This window comes from Heliangelus exortis, chromosome 5 (assembly GCF_036169615.1).
Source record: "Heliangelus exortis chromosome 5, bHelExo1.hap1, whole genome shotgun sequence".
NCBI lineage: Eukaryota > Metazoa > Chordata > Aves > Apodiformes > Trochilidae > Heliangelus > Heliangelus exortis.
The window spans coordinates 20,032,949-20,052,030 of NC_092426.1; the positions used below are offsets into that span (position 1 = coordinate 20,032,949).

Below are 19,082 nucleotides of genomic sequence, written 5' to 3' on the forward strand. Positions count from 1 at the left end.
ATCCAAATTCACTGTTTTATTTCAGTCTGCAAAACATATTTTTTAAAAAAGGGGAAAAAATATATATTTTTTTAGAGACAGACAATTAAGAATTCTTTTGCATTGGTGGCTTTTCTTGAGAGATGTGTCAGCTGACATCAAGAACTGAAGGGCTTGAAAAGCTGAATTTGATATTGTGATAGAAGCTGCAAATGCTTCCACAAAGGTGTTATCTTAGGTAATTTGTGTTAGTGTGTTATGAGGCAATCGTCTTCAAGGAACTTTTATTGAGGACTTCCCAGAAGAAATGGCTTGAGGAAATTTGTAATAAGGAATTACTTTTGTGAATAAAGAGGTAAGAAAGAAAGAAGGTAGAGAATTAACCTTCAAGTTTTTGTTTTCTCTCTCTAAACATGTTTCTGTTAGGATTGTTATGAATCTTTCACTCTTGGAAGCAAGAAAGGATGTCAAAGGTTAAGATTGGACTGACAATTCTAAAGAGATACTTAATTTGCTTTGTAAAACAAAACTTATGTGGTTATCTCTTCAATCTTTATTTGCCTAAGGGCTATTTGGCTGAGTAGACTGCACAAGATAAACAGTGAAAAGACACAATATATTTTGGTGGGTTGTCTTTATGTTGTTAAGAATCCTGGCGAGTAAAAATCATACATAGAGATTTCACTTTCCTCTTACAAACCAGCTGTGGGAGAACAAGCTCATGCAGTCCAAGGCTGTAGATGGCTTCCATTCAGAAGAGCAGCAGCTTTTGTTGCAGGTGCAACAGCAGCAACAGCAGCAGCAGCAGCAACAGCAGCATCATCACCACCACCATCACACACAACCTCAGCCGCAGCAGACTGTGCAGCAGCAGTCTCAGCCACAACAGGTCCTTATTCCAGCGTCTCAGCAAGGTCAGACTTACTCTCTAATCTCTCTGGGAAAAGACACTCAAGTTAGACCAGCTCCCTAGCATATTCTGAATCTGGGGCAGGATGTTTATCTGATTGATAACTGTGTCTTTATGTTAAACTTTGTCTCTTCGCTGACTCTGTTAAACGGATCAAGAGAGCTGCCTTGGTGAAAAATATCCTGATATTTGTGTTAGTCATATTCTTCAGAAGATTTTTGAAAAGTTTAGTTCTTCTCTTAGCCTTCTACTATATAACATGTTTTCATACTACGTGACTTTCAGATTTTGTCAATGCATTAGACAGCTCTGTAATTTCAAGCCAATATATATATATATACATATATATATATATGCAGTTGACAGTGCAGTCATGAATAAATTTATTAAAAAAAATCTTACCGTTTAGCATAAATGGATCGTAGGATGTAAAGAATACTTGTATAGCAGTCTTAGCTTATGTAGGAATTTTTTTTGGTGTTAGAACAAGTTTCAAGTGAAAAGTGTAATGGTTGGTTATTTTTGTGGTCTCAAAAGATGGCATACTGTGTAAGTGTGGATGTTCCAGGTATATTTTAGCTAGCCATAATGGTATTGTTTCTTGTAATTATTGTCTTGTATATTCTCCATTAATATCATAAGGGGAAATACTTTTACCAATTACAACTTGGCTTGAAAGCTAAGGTAAATACTACTGGATTTTACTGGGTATGTGGTATGTGTTGTGTAAGCAAGTCTGCCACCCGTGAAATTCTTGAGTTGCATTTTCAGTGTGCTGTTACAGTTTTGGCATAAGATATTTATCTGTAGTAGTCAGTCACAGACTAGTCATCAGATTTTATGGATCAGAACTGGTGTTGTCATAGGCAAAAAAGATAGCTATGAGCTGATTTCTCCTCTACCTCCCAAAAAACACCTGAACCCCAACCTACTATATCCTCAAAGCAGAAGAGAGCTAGTGTGTCAAAAACATGTTGTGGTTTTTTTTTTGCTTCGGTGTGTTTTGTTTTTATATTATTTTTTAAAGTTATTTTGTTTTTATATATTTTTTTAATATCTTACAGTAATTTGTATTTTTGGCTGGACATAAATCAATTTTGACTATTTGAATAGAAGTATTTTTGATTTAAAGACACCCTAAATACACGTGATCCTTCAAAGGATCACATCACATCAGGTGCCTCACAGTCTGCAGAGGCTGGGAAATCTACTCAGAAAGACCTCTAGTGGCTCCTTAGCTGAAGAGCTGTGGCTCTACTGACAATTTTCCCTTCACTAAGGGAAGTCCTTGTTCTCCCATTTATTACCTGATGTTTTGTGTTATGACCATATGACAGTGTGAAGGCTAAATGAATTTAGGATATCAAAGCACATTAATCATAGACATGCCATTTTAATTATTACTTGACTTCCCTGTTCCATGGGGAAGATGATCTAGTAGTTTCTTGCTTGACCTGGTGCAGTTTTGGAGAGAGATCGGGATGATTGGTGTGGTGATTCCTGCTGTCCTGCATGTGGTCCTGGCACAGGGTCATGAGATTTTTTTTGGGGTTTTTATGCCCTCCTTGGGTTCCATGAAAATTTGAGATGTGGCTTCAGATCTCAGTGCAAGGCTCTAGTGTAGGGCTTCCTTTTCCAGAAACTCTGTTATCCTCGGTATTCTTAAGTGAGAACTCTGATACTGAGCATCAGCAAATTTGTCTTAGAGCTGCAGTTCTGTATTCTTTTGAGAGTAAAACCTGTAAGATCAGAGACTCCTCAGGAGCTGGTTTTGTTAGGAAGCTGAGCTGATGTTTGGGTGATATTGTTAAGTTACTCTGTCTTGGATGTTATTTTGGGCAGACTGTGTAGCTTTCATGAAATTAATTCTTTTGTTTCTAGCACCTCAGCAGCAGGTTATTGTGCCAGATTCCAAGCTGATACCGCATATGAATGCGTCGGGCATGGTAAGAAAAGCAGAAGTTTACACTATCATTATGTAAGTTTCTTTGAATACATAGTAAACACAAATCTGGTATTAGTCATCAGATGTTTAAGCAATTTAGGACACACTGGTAAATAATGTCTGCAATCTTTCTGAGTTTTGCTGCTGCACTGACAATCTAGGAACAGTAACTTGGGACTAGATGTCAGTTTTGATATTACATGTAGGACTTTGATCCTCTGCTTTAAATGTGGTTTAACCAAAACTTTTTAAAAATCAGTAATTTGAGTACTGTTGATATGAATCTACATCATAACATGCTAGTGATATACCAACACAATGCTGTAAACGGATGCAAGGATATAGTGTTTGCCAGATGCAGGAAAAAACCATTAACTACTCTGAAACTTAAGCTTATATCAAATGAGAGATTATTTAACAACTCACATCAATCTTTTCTGGTCAATTTATCTTGACTTACTAATTTTTTTTGCTATCTTACCTTGCTTTTAGCACTCTGTCTTAATTTTTTAAAAATTGCTTGCAAAGCAATGAGAACAGCTAATACAAGTAAAATATGTGCATTAAAACAGAAGTTCACTAGATTCTTGCTACTCTTACAGTAAAAGCATGAGACAAAGTTTCATGATTAGTAAAAGATGCAGCAGCTTGCTTAGCCTTTACTTCATTACCTGCTGACCTTATTATAGAAGAGAACCCAAACTTTGTGATTTAAATAGTGTAATTTACCCAGAGGCTGAGAGCACATAAGCATTTACCTTTTTCTGTTAAGTCTTAAAACCATTTCAATGCGGTTTGTAACTTCTCAAGTCCAACAGTTAATTTTTTTCTCACATTCAGTTAGATCTTGTTGGTGGGTATTGATGGATGTTGCAAAAACAAGTGTGCAATGCTTTTACAACTCTGCTGCTGTCAAAATGTAGATGAATTGTATAATTCAGAAGACTACTGTTCAATAAGCAGTTACAGAATTGATTTGCAATTACGGTGTGTGATTTTGTTAGAAACATTTAAGTTGGTATTAAAGAATCGATCTGACAGACTTTCAGTATCTTGGAAGGCAGAGAGTAATGATGGTTTGTTTATTCATCTACCTTTGGGACATGAGGATGCAGACAAGCACTTCTCAGGTTTTCTTGGTGATCTCTAATTTTGGCAGTTGTAACTACTTTGATGGACAGCCAGTACAGGGAGATCATATTTCTTATAAACAGAAAGTATTCACTGTACCCAGTAATAAAGTTTAAACCCTTTCTGTAGCAAAGAGTAATAGCCATAGTTCTTTTTTAGTGAGGAAAGTGAAGCTTTTCCATAGGCAGCTGAAGTTAGATGCTTGAAATGGAAAGGCCTCTGGAGAAGTTCACCCCCCCTCCCCCTTGAGAGTTAAGAACTTATTGCAGATTTTTGTTTGGACCTCCCATAATTGTGTTGGAATTCTGTTTCCTTCTAAGTTCAAATCATTACCCATTGAGAGTCTTTGGCTTTCTCTTTTAAACAGCTGTCTTGAGAAAACATTAGTCATTCTGTGAACAGTCAGCATGCTATATGCATATATTCTCTCAAAAGTGCTGTGTTATGTGGGACTTAAAATGCAGATCATTTGCAGAATGAAGAAGAGTGCAAGCCTGATTACCACTCCTTGTGAAAATAAGACAGATTAACACAATCATTGCTTCAGTACCTTATGTTTCTTCAGATTTCTAGGCCCCTATCTTTAGCTGCTTAAAAAAGTGTAAGTCAACTTGCCACATGAGCAATGCTGTGTTGTACTTTGCTAATAGATTAGCAGAGAAGTAAAAAAAATTGCTGAGCTTTCAAATAAACCAAGGTATGGTACTTACTGATTGTTGCTTCAATATTCCTCCTGTTAAGCAAGCAAAAAAAAAAATTACGTGTAGCAAAATAGTTGATTAATGCCTGCATTTCAATAGCTGCAGAAATTTGTAACATGCAAACGTTAACAGCAATAAAAGGGTACATCTTTTCAGGCAGTATGTTGTGATATGTAACACTGCCTATAATGTCTGTGGCTAAAAAGCTTTTCTTGTATTTCAGAGTGCTGCAGCCACTGCAGCTACATTGGCTCTCCCTGCTGGTGTTACTCCTGTTCAGCAGATACTTACAAATTCAGGTAACTGTCTTAACATTGAGATCAATGATTTTGAGGGTGCCTGGGTGGGAGAAATTCTGGGGTTTAATCCCTGCTATATATTGCTAAAAAGCAGAATCTGGGAATCCACCCTTACAAGGTAGTGCAGTCACTTAACTATACTCCTGATCACTCTTGCTTACTGCTTTGCTAGTCTTGCAAACCTTGCAGTTCTGACCTAACAGTGGTGTGGGTTAAATTCTGGGCAACACTCTAGAGCAGCATGTGAAGCAAGAAGACAAGCATGTCTCTAACCTCTGCATGTTTCTGAGCTTTGTGATGCATGAGCTGAGCACAGATGCTAGTTGTAAAAGAGCAGGATGAATTCATTGGTGATTTCAGATGAGAAGTTGCTTAAGGTTTCTTGTACCTATTAAGCACACATAGTGGTATTTATCATTTTGGCAGTGTTAATTTTATTTAGATATATAATTTTAAAATATTGTCATGCTCTACCTTTAGAATATAATTGTTACTTCTATGAACAGCATGTCCGATGCTTCATGTACTTTTGTATAATTTTATAAACTCAGTTCTTGATCTGTTATGTGTGGAGAGGAAGGGAAGATCTGATTGCTGCTTTTGCCAGAGTAATTTATCTAGTTGTCTCAGAATCACCTGGGATTTAAACTCCCTGCTTTGAACAGTTGAATGTTTTGTGGATATGTAGTTGAAATAAAATTTAAATGTGTAGCAGTTCTAGTAGTTCAAGTATTTCCATTTTTTAAAGTACATGTATGTCACAGTAAAGAATAATCTGCCACTCACATTTGCTTATTGTTGTTACGGTATTTTTTTTTTCCATGGTTACAAGTATTTGTATTGTTTTCTTAAGCAAGGAGCCAGGGAAGTCCTGTCTTTCAGATATACTTAGTTATTTCCGTAAACATGGCTTTGCATTTTGCTGTGGAGAGAGAACAGGAGGTAAAATCAGTCTTTGAAAGATATGTATGAAGTTCAGGATTATCTAATTCAATTTATTCACCTTCTGCATCTTTCTGAATAAAAATTTTAAAAGATACATTTATCTTTTTGCTGTGTATCTTAACTCTTGCTTTTCAGTGTTGGAGGCCATCTTCAAAGGTGTGTGAATCTTTAGAAGTATTTTGTGAAGTGGGACAATGTATAAAATTACAAAGTTATAGGACAATGAAAGAAAATTGAGTACAGGTATTATGGGAAGAGAAGGGAGAAGTTGTGGTTTGATTTCAGCTGGCAACTAAGCCACACTATATCTGTTCACTCACTACCCCCTGGTGGAATGGGGGAGAGAATCAGAAGGATAAAAGTGAGAAAACTTGTGCATTGAGGTAAAGAAAGTTTAATAGGTAAAGCAAAAGCTCCACATGCAAGCAAAGCAAATCAGGAATTCTTTCAGTACCTTCCGTTGGCAAGCAAGTGTTCCACCATCTCCAAGAAAGCCAGGACTCCATCACACATAACTAGAACTTCCCTGTGTTACCAGCGCTGTTTTCAGTACAAATCCAAAACATAAACCCATCGTAGATACTACAAAAAAAAAAAAAAAAAAAGGTAACTCCATCCCAGCTAAACCCAGCACATTCTCTACCTTTTATTCCATATTTTATGTCATGCTCAGGTCCCACACCTCATTAACCATCACCTCCCTTGCCATCCTTTGTTATAATATGCAGTTGTCATTCACTTAACCTGTGGAGCACCATTGTTAACTGTCTGTGAAGTGTCCACTCAATTAATTTAATCCATGATCTTGAGCTCCATCTGTTATGGTAGTAACTCAGGACAGAAGAGGTGGTGTGTTGTGTGGAGTTACTTGGGATCAAAGCCAGCTCAGGTCTTGTTACTGCTGCATTTGCACTGCTGCTTCTAAGGCTTGTTTTCTTTTGGTTCAGGTGGCTCCTGCTTTAGTAATTCCAATAACATGCAACTCAGCTCCCTAGTTCCAACAGTTTAAAGCTATTTCCATTACAATCTCCACCCCTGATCTCTTTGGACCAGACCATCAGGTTCAACATTGCAGTGAACTCCGCCCCTTGCCCCTTCTCTGGCTTAGACTTACCCACAGATTGCATTCCCTTAGGGTTGTACCTGTCCCAGTTGGAGCCACTGCCTCTCCAGGAGTGTACCTGCTGTGGCGTAGACTTATCCAGAGTTGTTTTGCATCTGTTCCAGCACAGCCTTCTCCATGAACCACAATGCCTTCAGAGAAATATCTGCTCCAGTGTGGCCTTACAGCCACAGTTCCTTCAGAAGTAACCTTCTCCAACATAGCCTTACCCATGGCTGCAGTCCCTTCAGGGCTGTACCTGCTCTGTCATGGGCTTATTCATGGATGTATTCTTGGAGGTGCTCCAGCATGACCTCATGAACAGTCACTGGTGCTTCAAGGTGTACCTGCTGCATCGTGGAGTTATTCACAGCCACAGATACTTTGAGGTGTACCTGTTCCATTGTGGCTCTTATCCTTGGGCCACAATGGCCTCAGAGGTATTATACTTGCTGTGGCACGGGCTCATCCACAGCCACAGAGTTCACACTGGAGTTCCAGCCTGTCTGGTACAGCACCAGAGAAACAGATGTGATGCCCTGTCCAGCTCAGGCACGTCACCTTTGCTGCTACCAAAATGTTTCCAGGCAGAGCTTAGTATGATAAGCAGTACAGCAAGCAGTGAAAGCAAAAAGTGAACAGTAATGGGCATTAGACTCTAATAAACAGTAAAGCAAGCAAGACCCAGGGGAAGTACAGGATCCTGCTGATTAATAGCTAAACAGCAGTAACAGCTATAAATTTAATCTAATACATTCCAATCAAATTTGACATTATCTCAAACCCATTGAGTGCCAAAAAGGACTATCCCAGCTGGCAACTAAGTACCTTGCAGCCATTTGCTCACTCCCTGTTGGTGGCATCAGGGAGAAAACTGAAAGGTAAAAGGGAGAAAACTCTTGGGTTGGGATCAAGACAGATTAATAGGTAAAGCAAACACTTGTGCAAGTAAAACAAAGAGCTAATTCAGTACTTCCCATCAGGAGGCAGGTGTTCAGCCATCTCCAGGAATGCAGGTCTCCATCACTCCTAGCAGGAGTGACTCCAGGAAGAAAAGTGCCATCGCTCCACATGTCCCCCTCCTTCTCTCCCCCCAGCTTTATATGGTATGTTGTATGATGCCTCGGGACAGTTGGGGTCCACTGACCCAGCTGTGTCCCTGCACAACTCCTGGTGCTCCCTGGCCTACCTGCTGCTGGGCAGGGGCTGAGTAACAGAAGAGGTCTTGATTCTGTGTAAGTGTTGCTCAGCAGTCAGCACTGTTTTTAGCACAAATCCAAAACTGCTCCATTGTAGCTACTATGAAGAAAATAAATTCTGTGCTAACTGAAACCAGCACAGAGAGGTGGGTAAGTGTAAAGACATTTTTCCAAAAAGGCTGCTGCACAATAATACTGCAAAGAAAGCTATGCGTAGCAGAAATTCCTTAATGTTGTAATAGAAAGGGAAAGAATCTGAGGAAGGCTCATCATCTGATAGGACCCTTGAATTACCAGACTGTTAGCAGTGGGTAGAATTTTTGGAGTGTAAATACTTGTATTTGTGTTTCATTCCTATTTCATTAAATGTTTGTTTGTCTCTAAAATTTATTTTCTGAAACATGAGGACTCATAAACAGGAATTAATAAGTAATATGCTGTATTGAATGAATAGACTTTAAAAAAAATTCATTTTTGGATTGCATGCCTCACCCGCAGTATTTAGATGATAAACATCTGTATTAGTTCTTTGTTTGACACAGCTGCTATAGCATGGTAACTGGTGATAGTTAAACTTGAATGCTCTCCTTTAATTGTCCTTGGTGTTACTCCAGGAAACAAGATTCTAAACTAAAATAATTCAAGAAATTAATTTGTACATTTGATCAATTCTATATTTATTTTTTTACAGGCCAGATCCTCCAAGTAGTTAGAACTGCAAATGGAGCTCAGTATATCATTCAGCCACAGCAGCCAGTTGTTCTACAGCAGCAGGTTATACCACAAATGCAGCCTGGTGGAGTACAGGCACCTGTCATACAGCAGGTAAAAAAAAAATTTCGCATTTGTGGACTTGAAAGAAAAAACATTATAGAGTTACTCTAGAGGCCTTCATTTTTGTGAGCAAAAATAAAATAGCACATAAAGTCAGAAATCACTTAAGAAGAGAAAATTGTGGTAAGAAGTGTGATTTTTTTTTTTTATTATTATTTTTTTTTAAGAGGATCAATTCTGAAATGTTGCCTTTGGTGTCACTTTTATTCTTGCGGAATTTTAACTGGATGCAGTTTGGAGTTTCTGTTGTGCATCCCCTGATGACAATTACATGCATAATCCTAGTCTACATCCTTTAAGAATGCATATCAGTTAAAACGAGTCTGTATCACCTGACACAGAGAAGATAAAGCCTAAAACACACCCACACACCCCTACCTACCTCTTGCTTATTTTCGTAGCAGCTACAGTATGTTTTATGATTCTTGCTCATCTGCAAGGTCAGCAATGTGTCCAGACTGTGTCTACATTGAATTTAGCCTTGTGTCACACTACTACAGTTTAACCATGGGTAACAATTTGTAGAGAGTTTAAAATTAAATCTTTATAGGTAAGGTTTAAAGATAATATTTTACAAGCTCTGCAGTGCTTAGAACTCTCGTGTGTGGTTATAGTGCTAGCATTTTGGGATGGAATGATAGTCAGTTTTCTTAGATTTAGCAGTGTAAAATGCAAAAAATTGTCACTAAGTAGTGAAAGAGGGTGTGTTATTGAAGATTATATTGTGGCAGGTGTCCTTCCCAGTGCATGGGGGTTGGAAGAAGAGGATCTTTAAGCTCCTTTCCAACCCAAACCATTCTATTGTTCTGTGATTAAATTGCATGTCTGATGTAGATGAAGTATTTGTAGCTCCTGTTTCTCTAATAATTAGATTGATATACTTTGTTTTCTGTAAGTGATGTGAGTCTGTAACGATGGTAGCCTCAGTACTTGCAATGATATTCCATCAGGTTTTGGCTCCTATCCCTGGAGGGCTTTCCCAGCAGACTGGAGTGATTATTCAGCCTCAGCAGATCCTGTTTACAGGAAATAAAACACAAGTCATACCTACAACAGTGGCTGCCCCTACACCAGCTCAAGCACAGATTCCTGCAGCTGGTCAGCAGCAACCACAACAACAACAGGCACAACCACAAGCACCACTTGTTCTCCAAGTTGATGGAGCAGGGGACACATCATCTGAAGAAGAAGAAGATGAGGAAGAAGACTATGATGATGACGAAGAAGAAGACAAAGAAAAAGATGGGGGTGAAGATGGCCAAGTTGAAGAGGTAAACATTTCAGAAGATTGGTGCAAGCTTGTGTTTCTTTTTTTTTTTCTTTTTTTTTCTTTTTCTTTTTTTTCTTTTCTTTTTTTCGCAATAATTGAAAGTAAACTGTATGCTTCAAATGATATTCCAGTAATTTTGAGAACAGTCAAATCCACTTGGGACTGAGTACAAACAAAAGCAAGGTGTTAGGAAGATGGACAAAAAGGAGAGCCTATATTTAGTTCACTGAGGGGACCGAGCGGTGTGATCTGATTTGTGTCTCACTGACTAGTCTGTTGCTTTCTGTCCTACTACAGGAAGCCTGAACTCAAATTTGATGATAAAGCACCTTGTAGAAACTGATCTGGCTTTGATTTAACAAAATCAGGAGACAGGAGCAGGAGGGACTATTCATAATTTGTTGCATTCTTAAAGATATATACTAAATTTAGACTTTGAATTTCCCTTGTTTCAGACTTGAGCCAGTGGTTCTTAACCAAGTTTTGGGGTGTTGCACCAAAAAGCCCCACAAGAATAAGAAATTTAAAAGAGATGGGAGTATAAGTCATCGTGCTTATCTATTAAGTGTTCTTTACTAGTGCCTTAATCCTAGCATTCTTGTGCAATTTTATTTTTTTTTCTGAGGCATAACTATCAGCATTTCAGAGATCTGTTGCTACCTTTGCCCATCAGCAGTTTCTTAATGAATGAACCAGTTTCTTAAAACTCTTCAAGTTACTTAAATATAGCACAACTTTGGAAGGAATTAGTACACTTTTTCTTCTCTTACTAGCATGTCCCTCATTTAGCTTATAATTTAATTTCCTAGAGATTGTTTTAGTTTTTGAACTTTTTGTTTTAATTTGTTATTTACAAACATTATGCAAATTTCTGTTGGAACACAGTGTTAGTGGAAAGAGGAAGAAGTGAAAGTAATTTTTAAGGAACAAGAAAATACATTCTAGAAAGTCTGGAGGAGTTACTTTGCACATATCTGTCATCTTAAAGCATCTTTCCTTCCTCTCCCATAAAACGTTCATGTGTTGAGGTCAGTTTCTGTTTCTGGTACATCAAATGTGTATAAGTCATGGAGTTTCTGTTTTTAATAGCACATAGGGAGTGCAAGCCCTAGAACATTTACAGTGAGGGAACAAGAATCGTGGTGACAAAAGTGACCAGAATCTGGCCTGAACACTTTTCAGACTAAAATTGGTAAGGATGTCTTGTCAGGATGGAGGGTAGGACAGAAGTGTATGTATGTCAGCCCTCTTTGGAAAGCTTAATATTCTCCACCTCAAGTGCATTTTAGGTCCTGTAGTTCTGTAGTCTTATGTGAGCAATCAAAATAATAACTCTCATCTTACTAATGAGAATGACTTTTTACATGTTTCTTTCAGGAGCCTCTTAACAGTGAAGATGATGTGAGTGATGAGGAAGGACAAGAACTGTTTGATACAGAAAATGTTGTTGTGTGCCAGTATGATAAGGTAATATCCACAGAACCGTATCCAAGGATTCTACTTTCTCTGTTCTTTTCCCTGTCAAGCCCTAGTTTTTTACTGTCTTTGTAACTGTAGTTAGTCTTCCAGTACTACAAGTATTCCTTATCTTTGATCTCCTTCACCACATCGGTCAATGTGCTTTCTGTAGTCAGGTAGTATTTGTTTGGAAATGCACTTGAAGAAGGAACAGTTACTTCTGTATGGAATAGTTTTGTGAAGAGAATAGAAACAAAACTGATGTTTTATTATTTGTCTTGTGCTGTGTCAACAGGAATATCCATTGTAACCTAAATATCCATTATGTCACAGACTCCCTGGGTAGCAAGAATGGAATTAATAATCTCCTTTTTCTTTTGCGGTGTCCTATTTTTTTCTTGGGTTGTTCCAAGTAGTTGGACAGATCTCCCAGCTGAGTCATACAGAGATCTTCTATACAAAACCTCAAAAGGGCCAGTATTTTAACTGGGAAGACTGTAGGTTAAAGTTGAAGCTCCATGCCATCATCCCAAATACTGGAGATGTTGCTTTTCTCACCTGACACTTGCTGATGAGAATTGGCATGTAAACTGTATATAATGACTCATAGTTGAGGAGAAATTATAGACTAGTACATATACTTTATATCAGCTTTATATCATTTCGTACCATGCAGGTTTTCACGCTGAAAGCCTTTATATATTCTGTTTGGCTTTTAAGCAAAACCTAACTTCTGGAGTCAAAATACTATTAGAAGCAGAACACTGACTAGGCCCCCTGTCAATCTGCACTTAGTATGATCAAATAGTTTTCATGGAGATTGGATTTTAGGCAAGAGGTGCAAATAATAAACATTAGTGTTTGACCCTCTCAAGGCTGGCAGTCCTTCTGCTACAGTGGTTGAAAGGGAGATTTCTGGCTTTCAAATGGAGTTTTGTGGCTGTTGTCATCAAAGATAATGTAATCAAATTCAAATGCACAAGTGGATGTATCTGTTTTCTTCCTTTCCGGCCACGCCTGAAAATGTGCAGTAAGCTTTGGATTTTGGAATGCCTCTGCATCCATGTTTTTTTGATAACTGCTCTCCCTGGCTTAGAAAAACAAAACGAGAAAATGCTGCTATATGCATAATTGGTTTTTGGTTTTCATAGGTAAATGCAAAATGGATTTTCAAGATCCTTGGAGTAATTTAGCAATGAATGTCTAATACTTATTTTAATTTTGTCTTGCCTTTATAGTTATGCATTATTACCTTTTTCTGATGCACAGTAATAGTTCAACTTTTTTCCCCTGTTTTTAGATCCATAGAAGTAAAAACAAATGGAAGTTTCATCTCAAAGATGGCATCATGAATCTTAATGGAAGAGATTATGTATTTTCCAAAGCCATTGGGGATGCAGAATGGTGAAGTTTTAAAAGACAAAACAAAAAAAACTCCCTGTAAAAGGAAAAATAAATCAAAAGCAGGAAAGGTTGAGACTTGGACATATACTCCAACCAAATGTGTATCTGCACATCTGAGAGAAGAAACAAAAGTATTGGAACAAAGGAAAAACGTGGCAACAAAGACACTACTTCAGATGAGCAAGCCATGGACTGTAACAGCTATAGCATTGTCTGGGAGCTGGTTTTGTGTGTTAGGAATACCTTAATTATCAATTCTACATACAGGTACCTACAGCTGGTATTTAGCATGTAAGGCTTTGTTCCCCCCCCTCCCTTCTTCCCTTGATTTAAGATTTTAAAATACTTCTTCCACTGATTGAAGGAACTCTTCCCTTTGATAGGTTATTAATCTGAAAATGCTTATTGTGTGTACCAATCTTTGCTTTGAACACTTCCTTTTGGTAGTGAGGATGGTCAGAATGTTACTTAAACTGCGTGCAAGCTTTGTACAGAAGGGTAAGAATTAAGGTGTTAAATTTTAAATAACTTGTATAAGGAAAATATTTTTAATTCTGATATGCTCATTAATTATTATATCTATTTGTTGTTCAATTCAGTTCCCCATAAACAAGTTGTTGTTCCTAGCAGTTATTAAATGAAAACTGATCATTTATATTTCAAAATTATTTTAATTTCATGTAAGTAATACCTTTTATTTAGGGCTGTATTTTTAAATACTAAGCACCTGTAGCTCTCCCTGCCCCCCAAAAGTCAGATTGCTTAACTTGTTAATTATATTCTTTCTGTTTGGTGGTGGTTCAGCATCACTGAACTGGAGCAAATAATACAGTTGTTTTTTTGTTTTTTTTTTTTTTTTTAAAGGCTTTGGAGAACTTTTGAATCAAATATGTAGGTAATGGCATAATAGATGCATTTTTCACCTGCTTATTACATTGTAATTCTACAGACCACAAGAATGACTCAATTTTTAATATAGGAAAGTCACATAAAAATTCTAATATCCTGGCTGCAACTCTGTTAATCAAAGATCTGCTTTAACTAAAAAATATAGCCATAAGTTACCTGCAACAGTTAATCTCTCTGAAGTTTCCAGATGGCATGTAATTTCAGGAAGAGACCTGCACAGCTTTGAGGATGCAGATTTTGTCAGAGCATTTGTAGGCTGTCATGGTGACAGAAAATGAAGCAGTTGGGTGCACTAGACCAGTCAGATTTTCACTTGCCTTTTCCAGAGATGTGGTTTCATGGTGGTTTTGGTTTGGTTTTTTCCTTTGTGAAAAGCAACAAGGTTGCTCCCCCTTCTTCCCTTCCTCTCCTGAGGAGTGAACATCATAGGTTGTTCTTGCAAATCCTGCTTTGAGAAATGCAGTTACTTTTGAACAAGGAGAGGGAATGGGCATTATATTTAGAAACTGTTGAGGAAGAAATGTTCTTCTGGCTCACCATTTCAAAAAAACTGTGTTTCATTAGGTGCTTAGAGGGGTGGTGCAAAAGGACACAGCAAGGATAATTTTAACTAAATTGGGGAAGACTTTCAGAAGCAGACATTTGAACCATATCTGACCTTTTTTGCTTGAGAATGAAACTTTTTAAACATTATTTACAAAGTCACAAATATATTTTAGTAGTGTATGACAATTGCTGTAATTTTCATTCTCTCTGATTTACTTGCTTCCAAGTGCACTCATGGTCTCAGTAGTATGTGGAGAACTGAAAACACGTGGTAAAGAGAGGGCTTTTTCGCTGTGATTTTGTACATCTGTGCTCTCACTGATACAGATGAAACCTGCCTGTAGGCTACGTCCAGAAGCCCTGTGGCTGTTAGTAAGCCATCCACAGGCAGCAGTTTCAGGAAAAGGTAATTGATGTTTCTTCTAATTCATTCTGAAGTAATGGAATCTTCATTTAGAGTGCATTTTTGGCTTAGGGCTTCAAGGTATCTCAAACTGATCGGTGCTTGCTTTCTTCTGAACAAAGCAGATACTTTATTTTTTTTTACCACTGTTGACACTTCTATGTACAATTGCAATGAAATCAATACTGTACCAACCAATTCCTTCCCTCACTTCTTCCACATCTGTTACTAGTAAGTCTTAAGTAGTGGACTTCAGAAAAATTTCCATAACATTGCACAACCAAACCAATAAAAGGAAAAAGATATCCCTTCAGTTATAGATTCCTGTTTATACTACTGGAACCCAGATTACTTGTACAACACTTTGTTTTCATTCATCTTAGTGTTTTTTTCACCCACATACATATACTAGAAGCTGCATAGCCTTTTTATTTATTTTTAAGAGATAGCAGAACCTTAAGGGTAACTTAAGTTTAGCCTGTTCTGAAGGATGTTAGAAGCTTTCTGAACTTGCACAGTCTCTTGCAAGCTAATTGTATGGTATGCTTTTCATGTAAGTTTTGTCTTCAAATAGGAATACCTGTGAAGTTTTCAGAAAGCCAGTCAAACATTAACGCACCAAACTGTGCTCTTATTGCTACATCAAGTGTTCCTTTTTTAAATCAAAAAGCATGTTATAATTTCATTTTATTGTAGCAGCTTGCTGTAAGAATGTAGTTTGCTTAATTTTATTATTATACTTGAATTTTTAATCATAGTTTTAACAGTGTAACTGAACAGACCATTTCATTAGGTTCCAAAGAAACCATTCCTTTCAGAGGGCAAGGGACTCCCATGTTCATAGTTCATAAATGATTCCTCCCCCATCATTCCCCCCTGGAAGTAGGTTTTTGGTTGTTGGGGTTTTTGTGGGTTGATTTGTTTGGGGTTTTTTTTTTTTGGTTTTTTTTTTATGTTGTCCCCCCCATTTAAATAGTTCAGTATTAACGAAACAATTGATTTCAAGAGGGCTTATGTTAAAATTTGCACAGATAATGGAGCACCTTTTTATGATGGAAAAAATGGGGAAATGTAACTTCATAATTATAACCATGATGGCTGATGGAAACTTGTATAGCAACTGGGCAAAATTAAAAGTCTTGTGCCTTTTCAGTTTGCAGAATACCTGTTTTGCCAGTATGACAATACTCTTACTTGATTCCTGAGAGAGTGAATTTCCTGCAGTGCTTCAATCAGAAAAGCAACTTTTTTTGCTCTAATTCTGTTGTATTTTAGTGTGTGCAATCATTTTAAAACATCTAAGTTGAACACAAAGTATGTTTTCTTTTAAGGAGGTAATAGAGAATTTAGTCACTTAAGGAACTTTATATTGGACTATTTAAATAACATATGTTTTTATTCCCCCTCAGTTGCTGGTTAGTGACAAGATTTCTTAGAGGCTTCATACTCCTTGTTCATGAATTGTACTCACAAGTTGCATTTGAACATAATTCAGTTTCCTAAACACAATTTAAAGTTATAATTGTGGTCAGAGTTTATTTCCAAGAATATATGTGATTCTGAAGCACAGTTTCTAGAAAAGAGCAAAGAACTTGTTATGTCATATAATAGACTTTTTTTTTTTTTACTATATATGTTTTTTTTCTATTTCTGCTGCACAGTTAGTGTGTTAAAGTAATCTTAATTGAGTCTGTGAAAGTAATTCCACTGTTTGACAGATAGGAGTAATTGTGTCACCACATAACACTACCAGGGTAAAATTTCTTAATTCCAGTGAAGGACTTAGAGTACTCATTAACTAAAGTTCATTTTGATTCAGTCTCTTCAATTTGCAAAAGCTCCTTTGAAAACAATGAATTCCCTGCCTCTCATTTCCCCCAAAGGAAAAGCTTCCTTAATAGAACACAGTAAGATGTCCAGGAAGTGAGCAGAGGTTTTAGGATAATGCACACTGGATTGGTACTGGGCTGCCTTACTCAGCATCGTGGGGTTTACTGTGCAGCACTCCACCCCACCTAAGGACCCACAACTGAAATCAGAGTTCTTTACAGACTTTGAGATTAGTGACTATACAAGATGAAGAGACTTGCTCATTGTTATGTATTGGTGTCTGGCATTTAAAGTCTCGTTTTCCCATTACTGTGATTGTTTGGGAAATGTGTAAAATCCATTGGTTTCCCTGTTGTCGACTTTTTTCAGGCAGTTCAAGCAGTGTGTCTTCTATTATTTGGTGGATTAGACATTGTGGAACAAAAGGAACTTTTATTTAACAGGAAGAGCTATCTTGGGTTAGCTGTGTGTACAGTCATCCAATGAGATATGTTCCAGAGTGCATAGGGTACCAATAGATTACGGAGTGGGGGAATATCCTTTTTTGCTGTTCTGACCTACTATTGTCAACTGCTGTTGTACATATACTGTTATGTGTAAGGGGGTAAATATATTTATTATGTTTGTAAAATTCATTCTGTACAATTACAGATCAAGGTTGCTCCTCTGTGATATACAGGATATTATGTTTCAAAGGCCATGCTTGGAATACGATTAGAGAACTTAGTATTTTGATGTACTAAGACCTATTTTAAGTTTAATATTTTGCCTTTGCAAAAACTTTAATTAAAGATGTTATTTAAAAATGTTTGCCACTTCATTTACTATTTTGCATGTGCATTTGTTCCATGTATGAGGCTTAATGACTCTTACATAGTAACACCAAAGTTTCTGAATTTATTTTCCTCACATGAATAACTTCATTGTCACCTATTTTTTGAGTTTGTCTTGTAGATTTCCCATTTAACACCATGATAATGTTATAAAAAAATCTTGAGGCCAGACGTCCATATTTATTGAAGAATTTTCTCCCTATGGTTTCTTAGGACATAGGTCTTGAGAAAATTGGTTGAATAACTTGGTGTGCCATCTGGATGTTAGTCCTGTAAATGGAAATGAAAGACAGTATCAAGGAGTAAGGTACAGAGAGGTGTACAGAGAGCTGGCTGATGTTTAAGTTTCACCTTCCCCAGTGAAACTGATTTAACACAACTGTAGTCCAGTTTAAGTAGGTGAAATCTTTTTAGTTCCTGCATAACAACAGTATCTTGAGACATGACTTCTGCTGTATTTTAAACCCAAATTTTGAACTTGAAATTCTATATACAATCAGAAATGATGTAAACTATAGGCTATACTGCCTGTGGGGGGGGTTGCTTTGTGTAATATGGTCATTTTGAAATGACCTTCTAGGTATAGTGGCATTAAGGGTATAGCAAAGCCATAATCATAAGGAGTGGTGTTTGGGGATTTTTCTGGATGTTTTCCCTAGTACTTTTCTTACCCTCAGCCCTTGACACTTGGACAAATTTAAAAAAAAAAAAGAAACAAAACAGTACTCCTTTTCCCATAAAATTTGCTTTACTTGTCATCTTGAAAAGGATTTAGACTTGATTCTGGATATACATCAGAAAGTATGATGCCTTACCAAAAAAGATCATTACTGTCCAAGTAAGAAAACATACTGTGTAAGAAAACAAAAAAAAAATCGTATTGGAAAAATAACCTGTTGTTCTGGCTAAAATTTTTGTAAAAGGACTGTGAAAAGAGGGGGTGAAGCAGAATGGTTGATGAAATAGCAGCAAAGTCAGGTTAAAACACACAAAATTGCTGGATTTAATCCCTGTAAGAAAAGGTGAGAGCATAATCGTGAATGTTACTTGTGCTCTCCTAGCTGTGCATGACCAAAAAATACCAAGGATATTCTGGGGGCAAAATCAAGTATATTTAAAAATACCTGATTTTTTTTTTTTTTTCTATTAGTATGATTTCTTTATAGCTTTGTTATTTTAACTGTAGAGGCATGAGAGGATAACAATCTAAACCTAATAAGAATATTAGAATAGCTTTCAGTAGGTCCCTGTTTAGTTTTAACTGCATATTGTTCACGGGATCAGTTTTGGAGTTTGTGTGGGTTTTTTTGTTTGTTTTTTGTGTGGCTTTTTTTGTTCTTCTGGGGGTTTTTTTGTGGGTTTTTTTGTTTGGTTTTTTTGTTTT

General features: G+C 37.0%; 1 protein-coding gene across 2 annotated transcripts in view; it reads left to right on the plus strand.

Annotated features, from left to right (window-relative positions):
• Positions 1-17,671, plus strand: part of GTF2A1 (general transcription factor IIA subunit 1) — a 24,949-nt gene extending 7,278 nt beyond the window's left edge. For both annotated transcript variants that reach the window (XM_071745845.1, XM_071745844.1), the window contains exons 3-9: positions 683-893; positions 2,771-2,835; positions 4,890-4,965; positions 8,903-9,036; positions 9,996-10,316; positions 11,693-11,782; positions 13,074-17,671. In XM_071745845.1, coding sequence (XP_071601946.1) covers positions 683-893; positions 2,771-2,835; positions 4,890-4,965; positions 8,903-9,036; positions 9,996-10,316; positions 11,693-11,782; positions 13,074-13,181 — 1,005 coding nt within the window. In that variant the 3' untranslated portion in view covers positions 13,182-17,671. The remainder of the gene's footprint in view (positions 1-682; positions 894-2,770; positions 2,836-4,889; positions 4,966-8,902; positions 9,037-9,995; positions 10,317-11,692; positions 11,783-13,073) is intronic.
• The last annotated feature ends 1,411 nt before the right edge of the window (positions 17,672-19,082 follow it).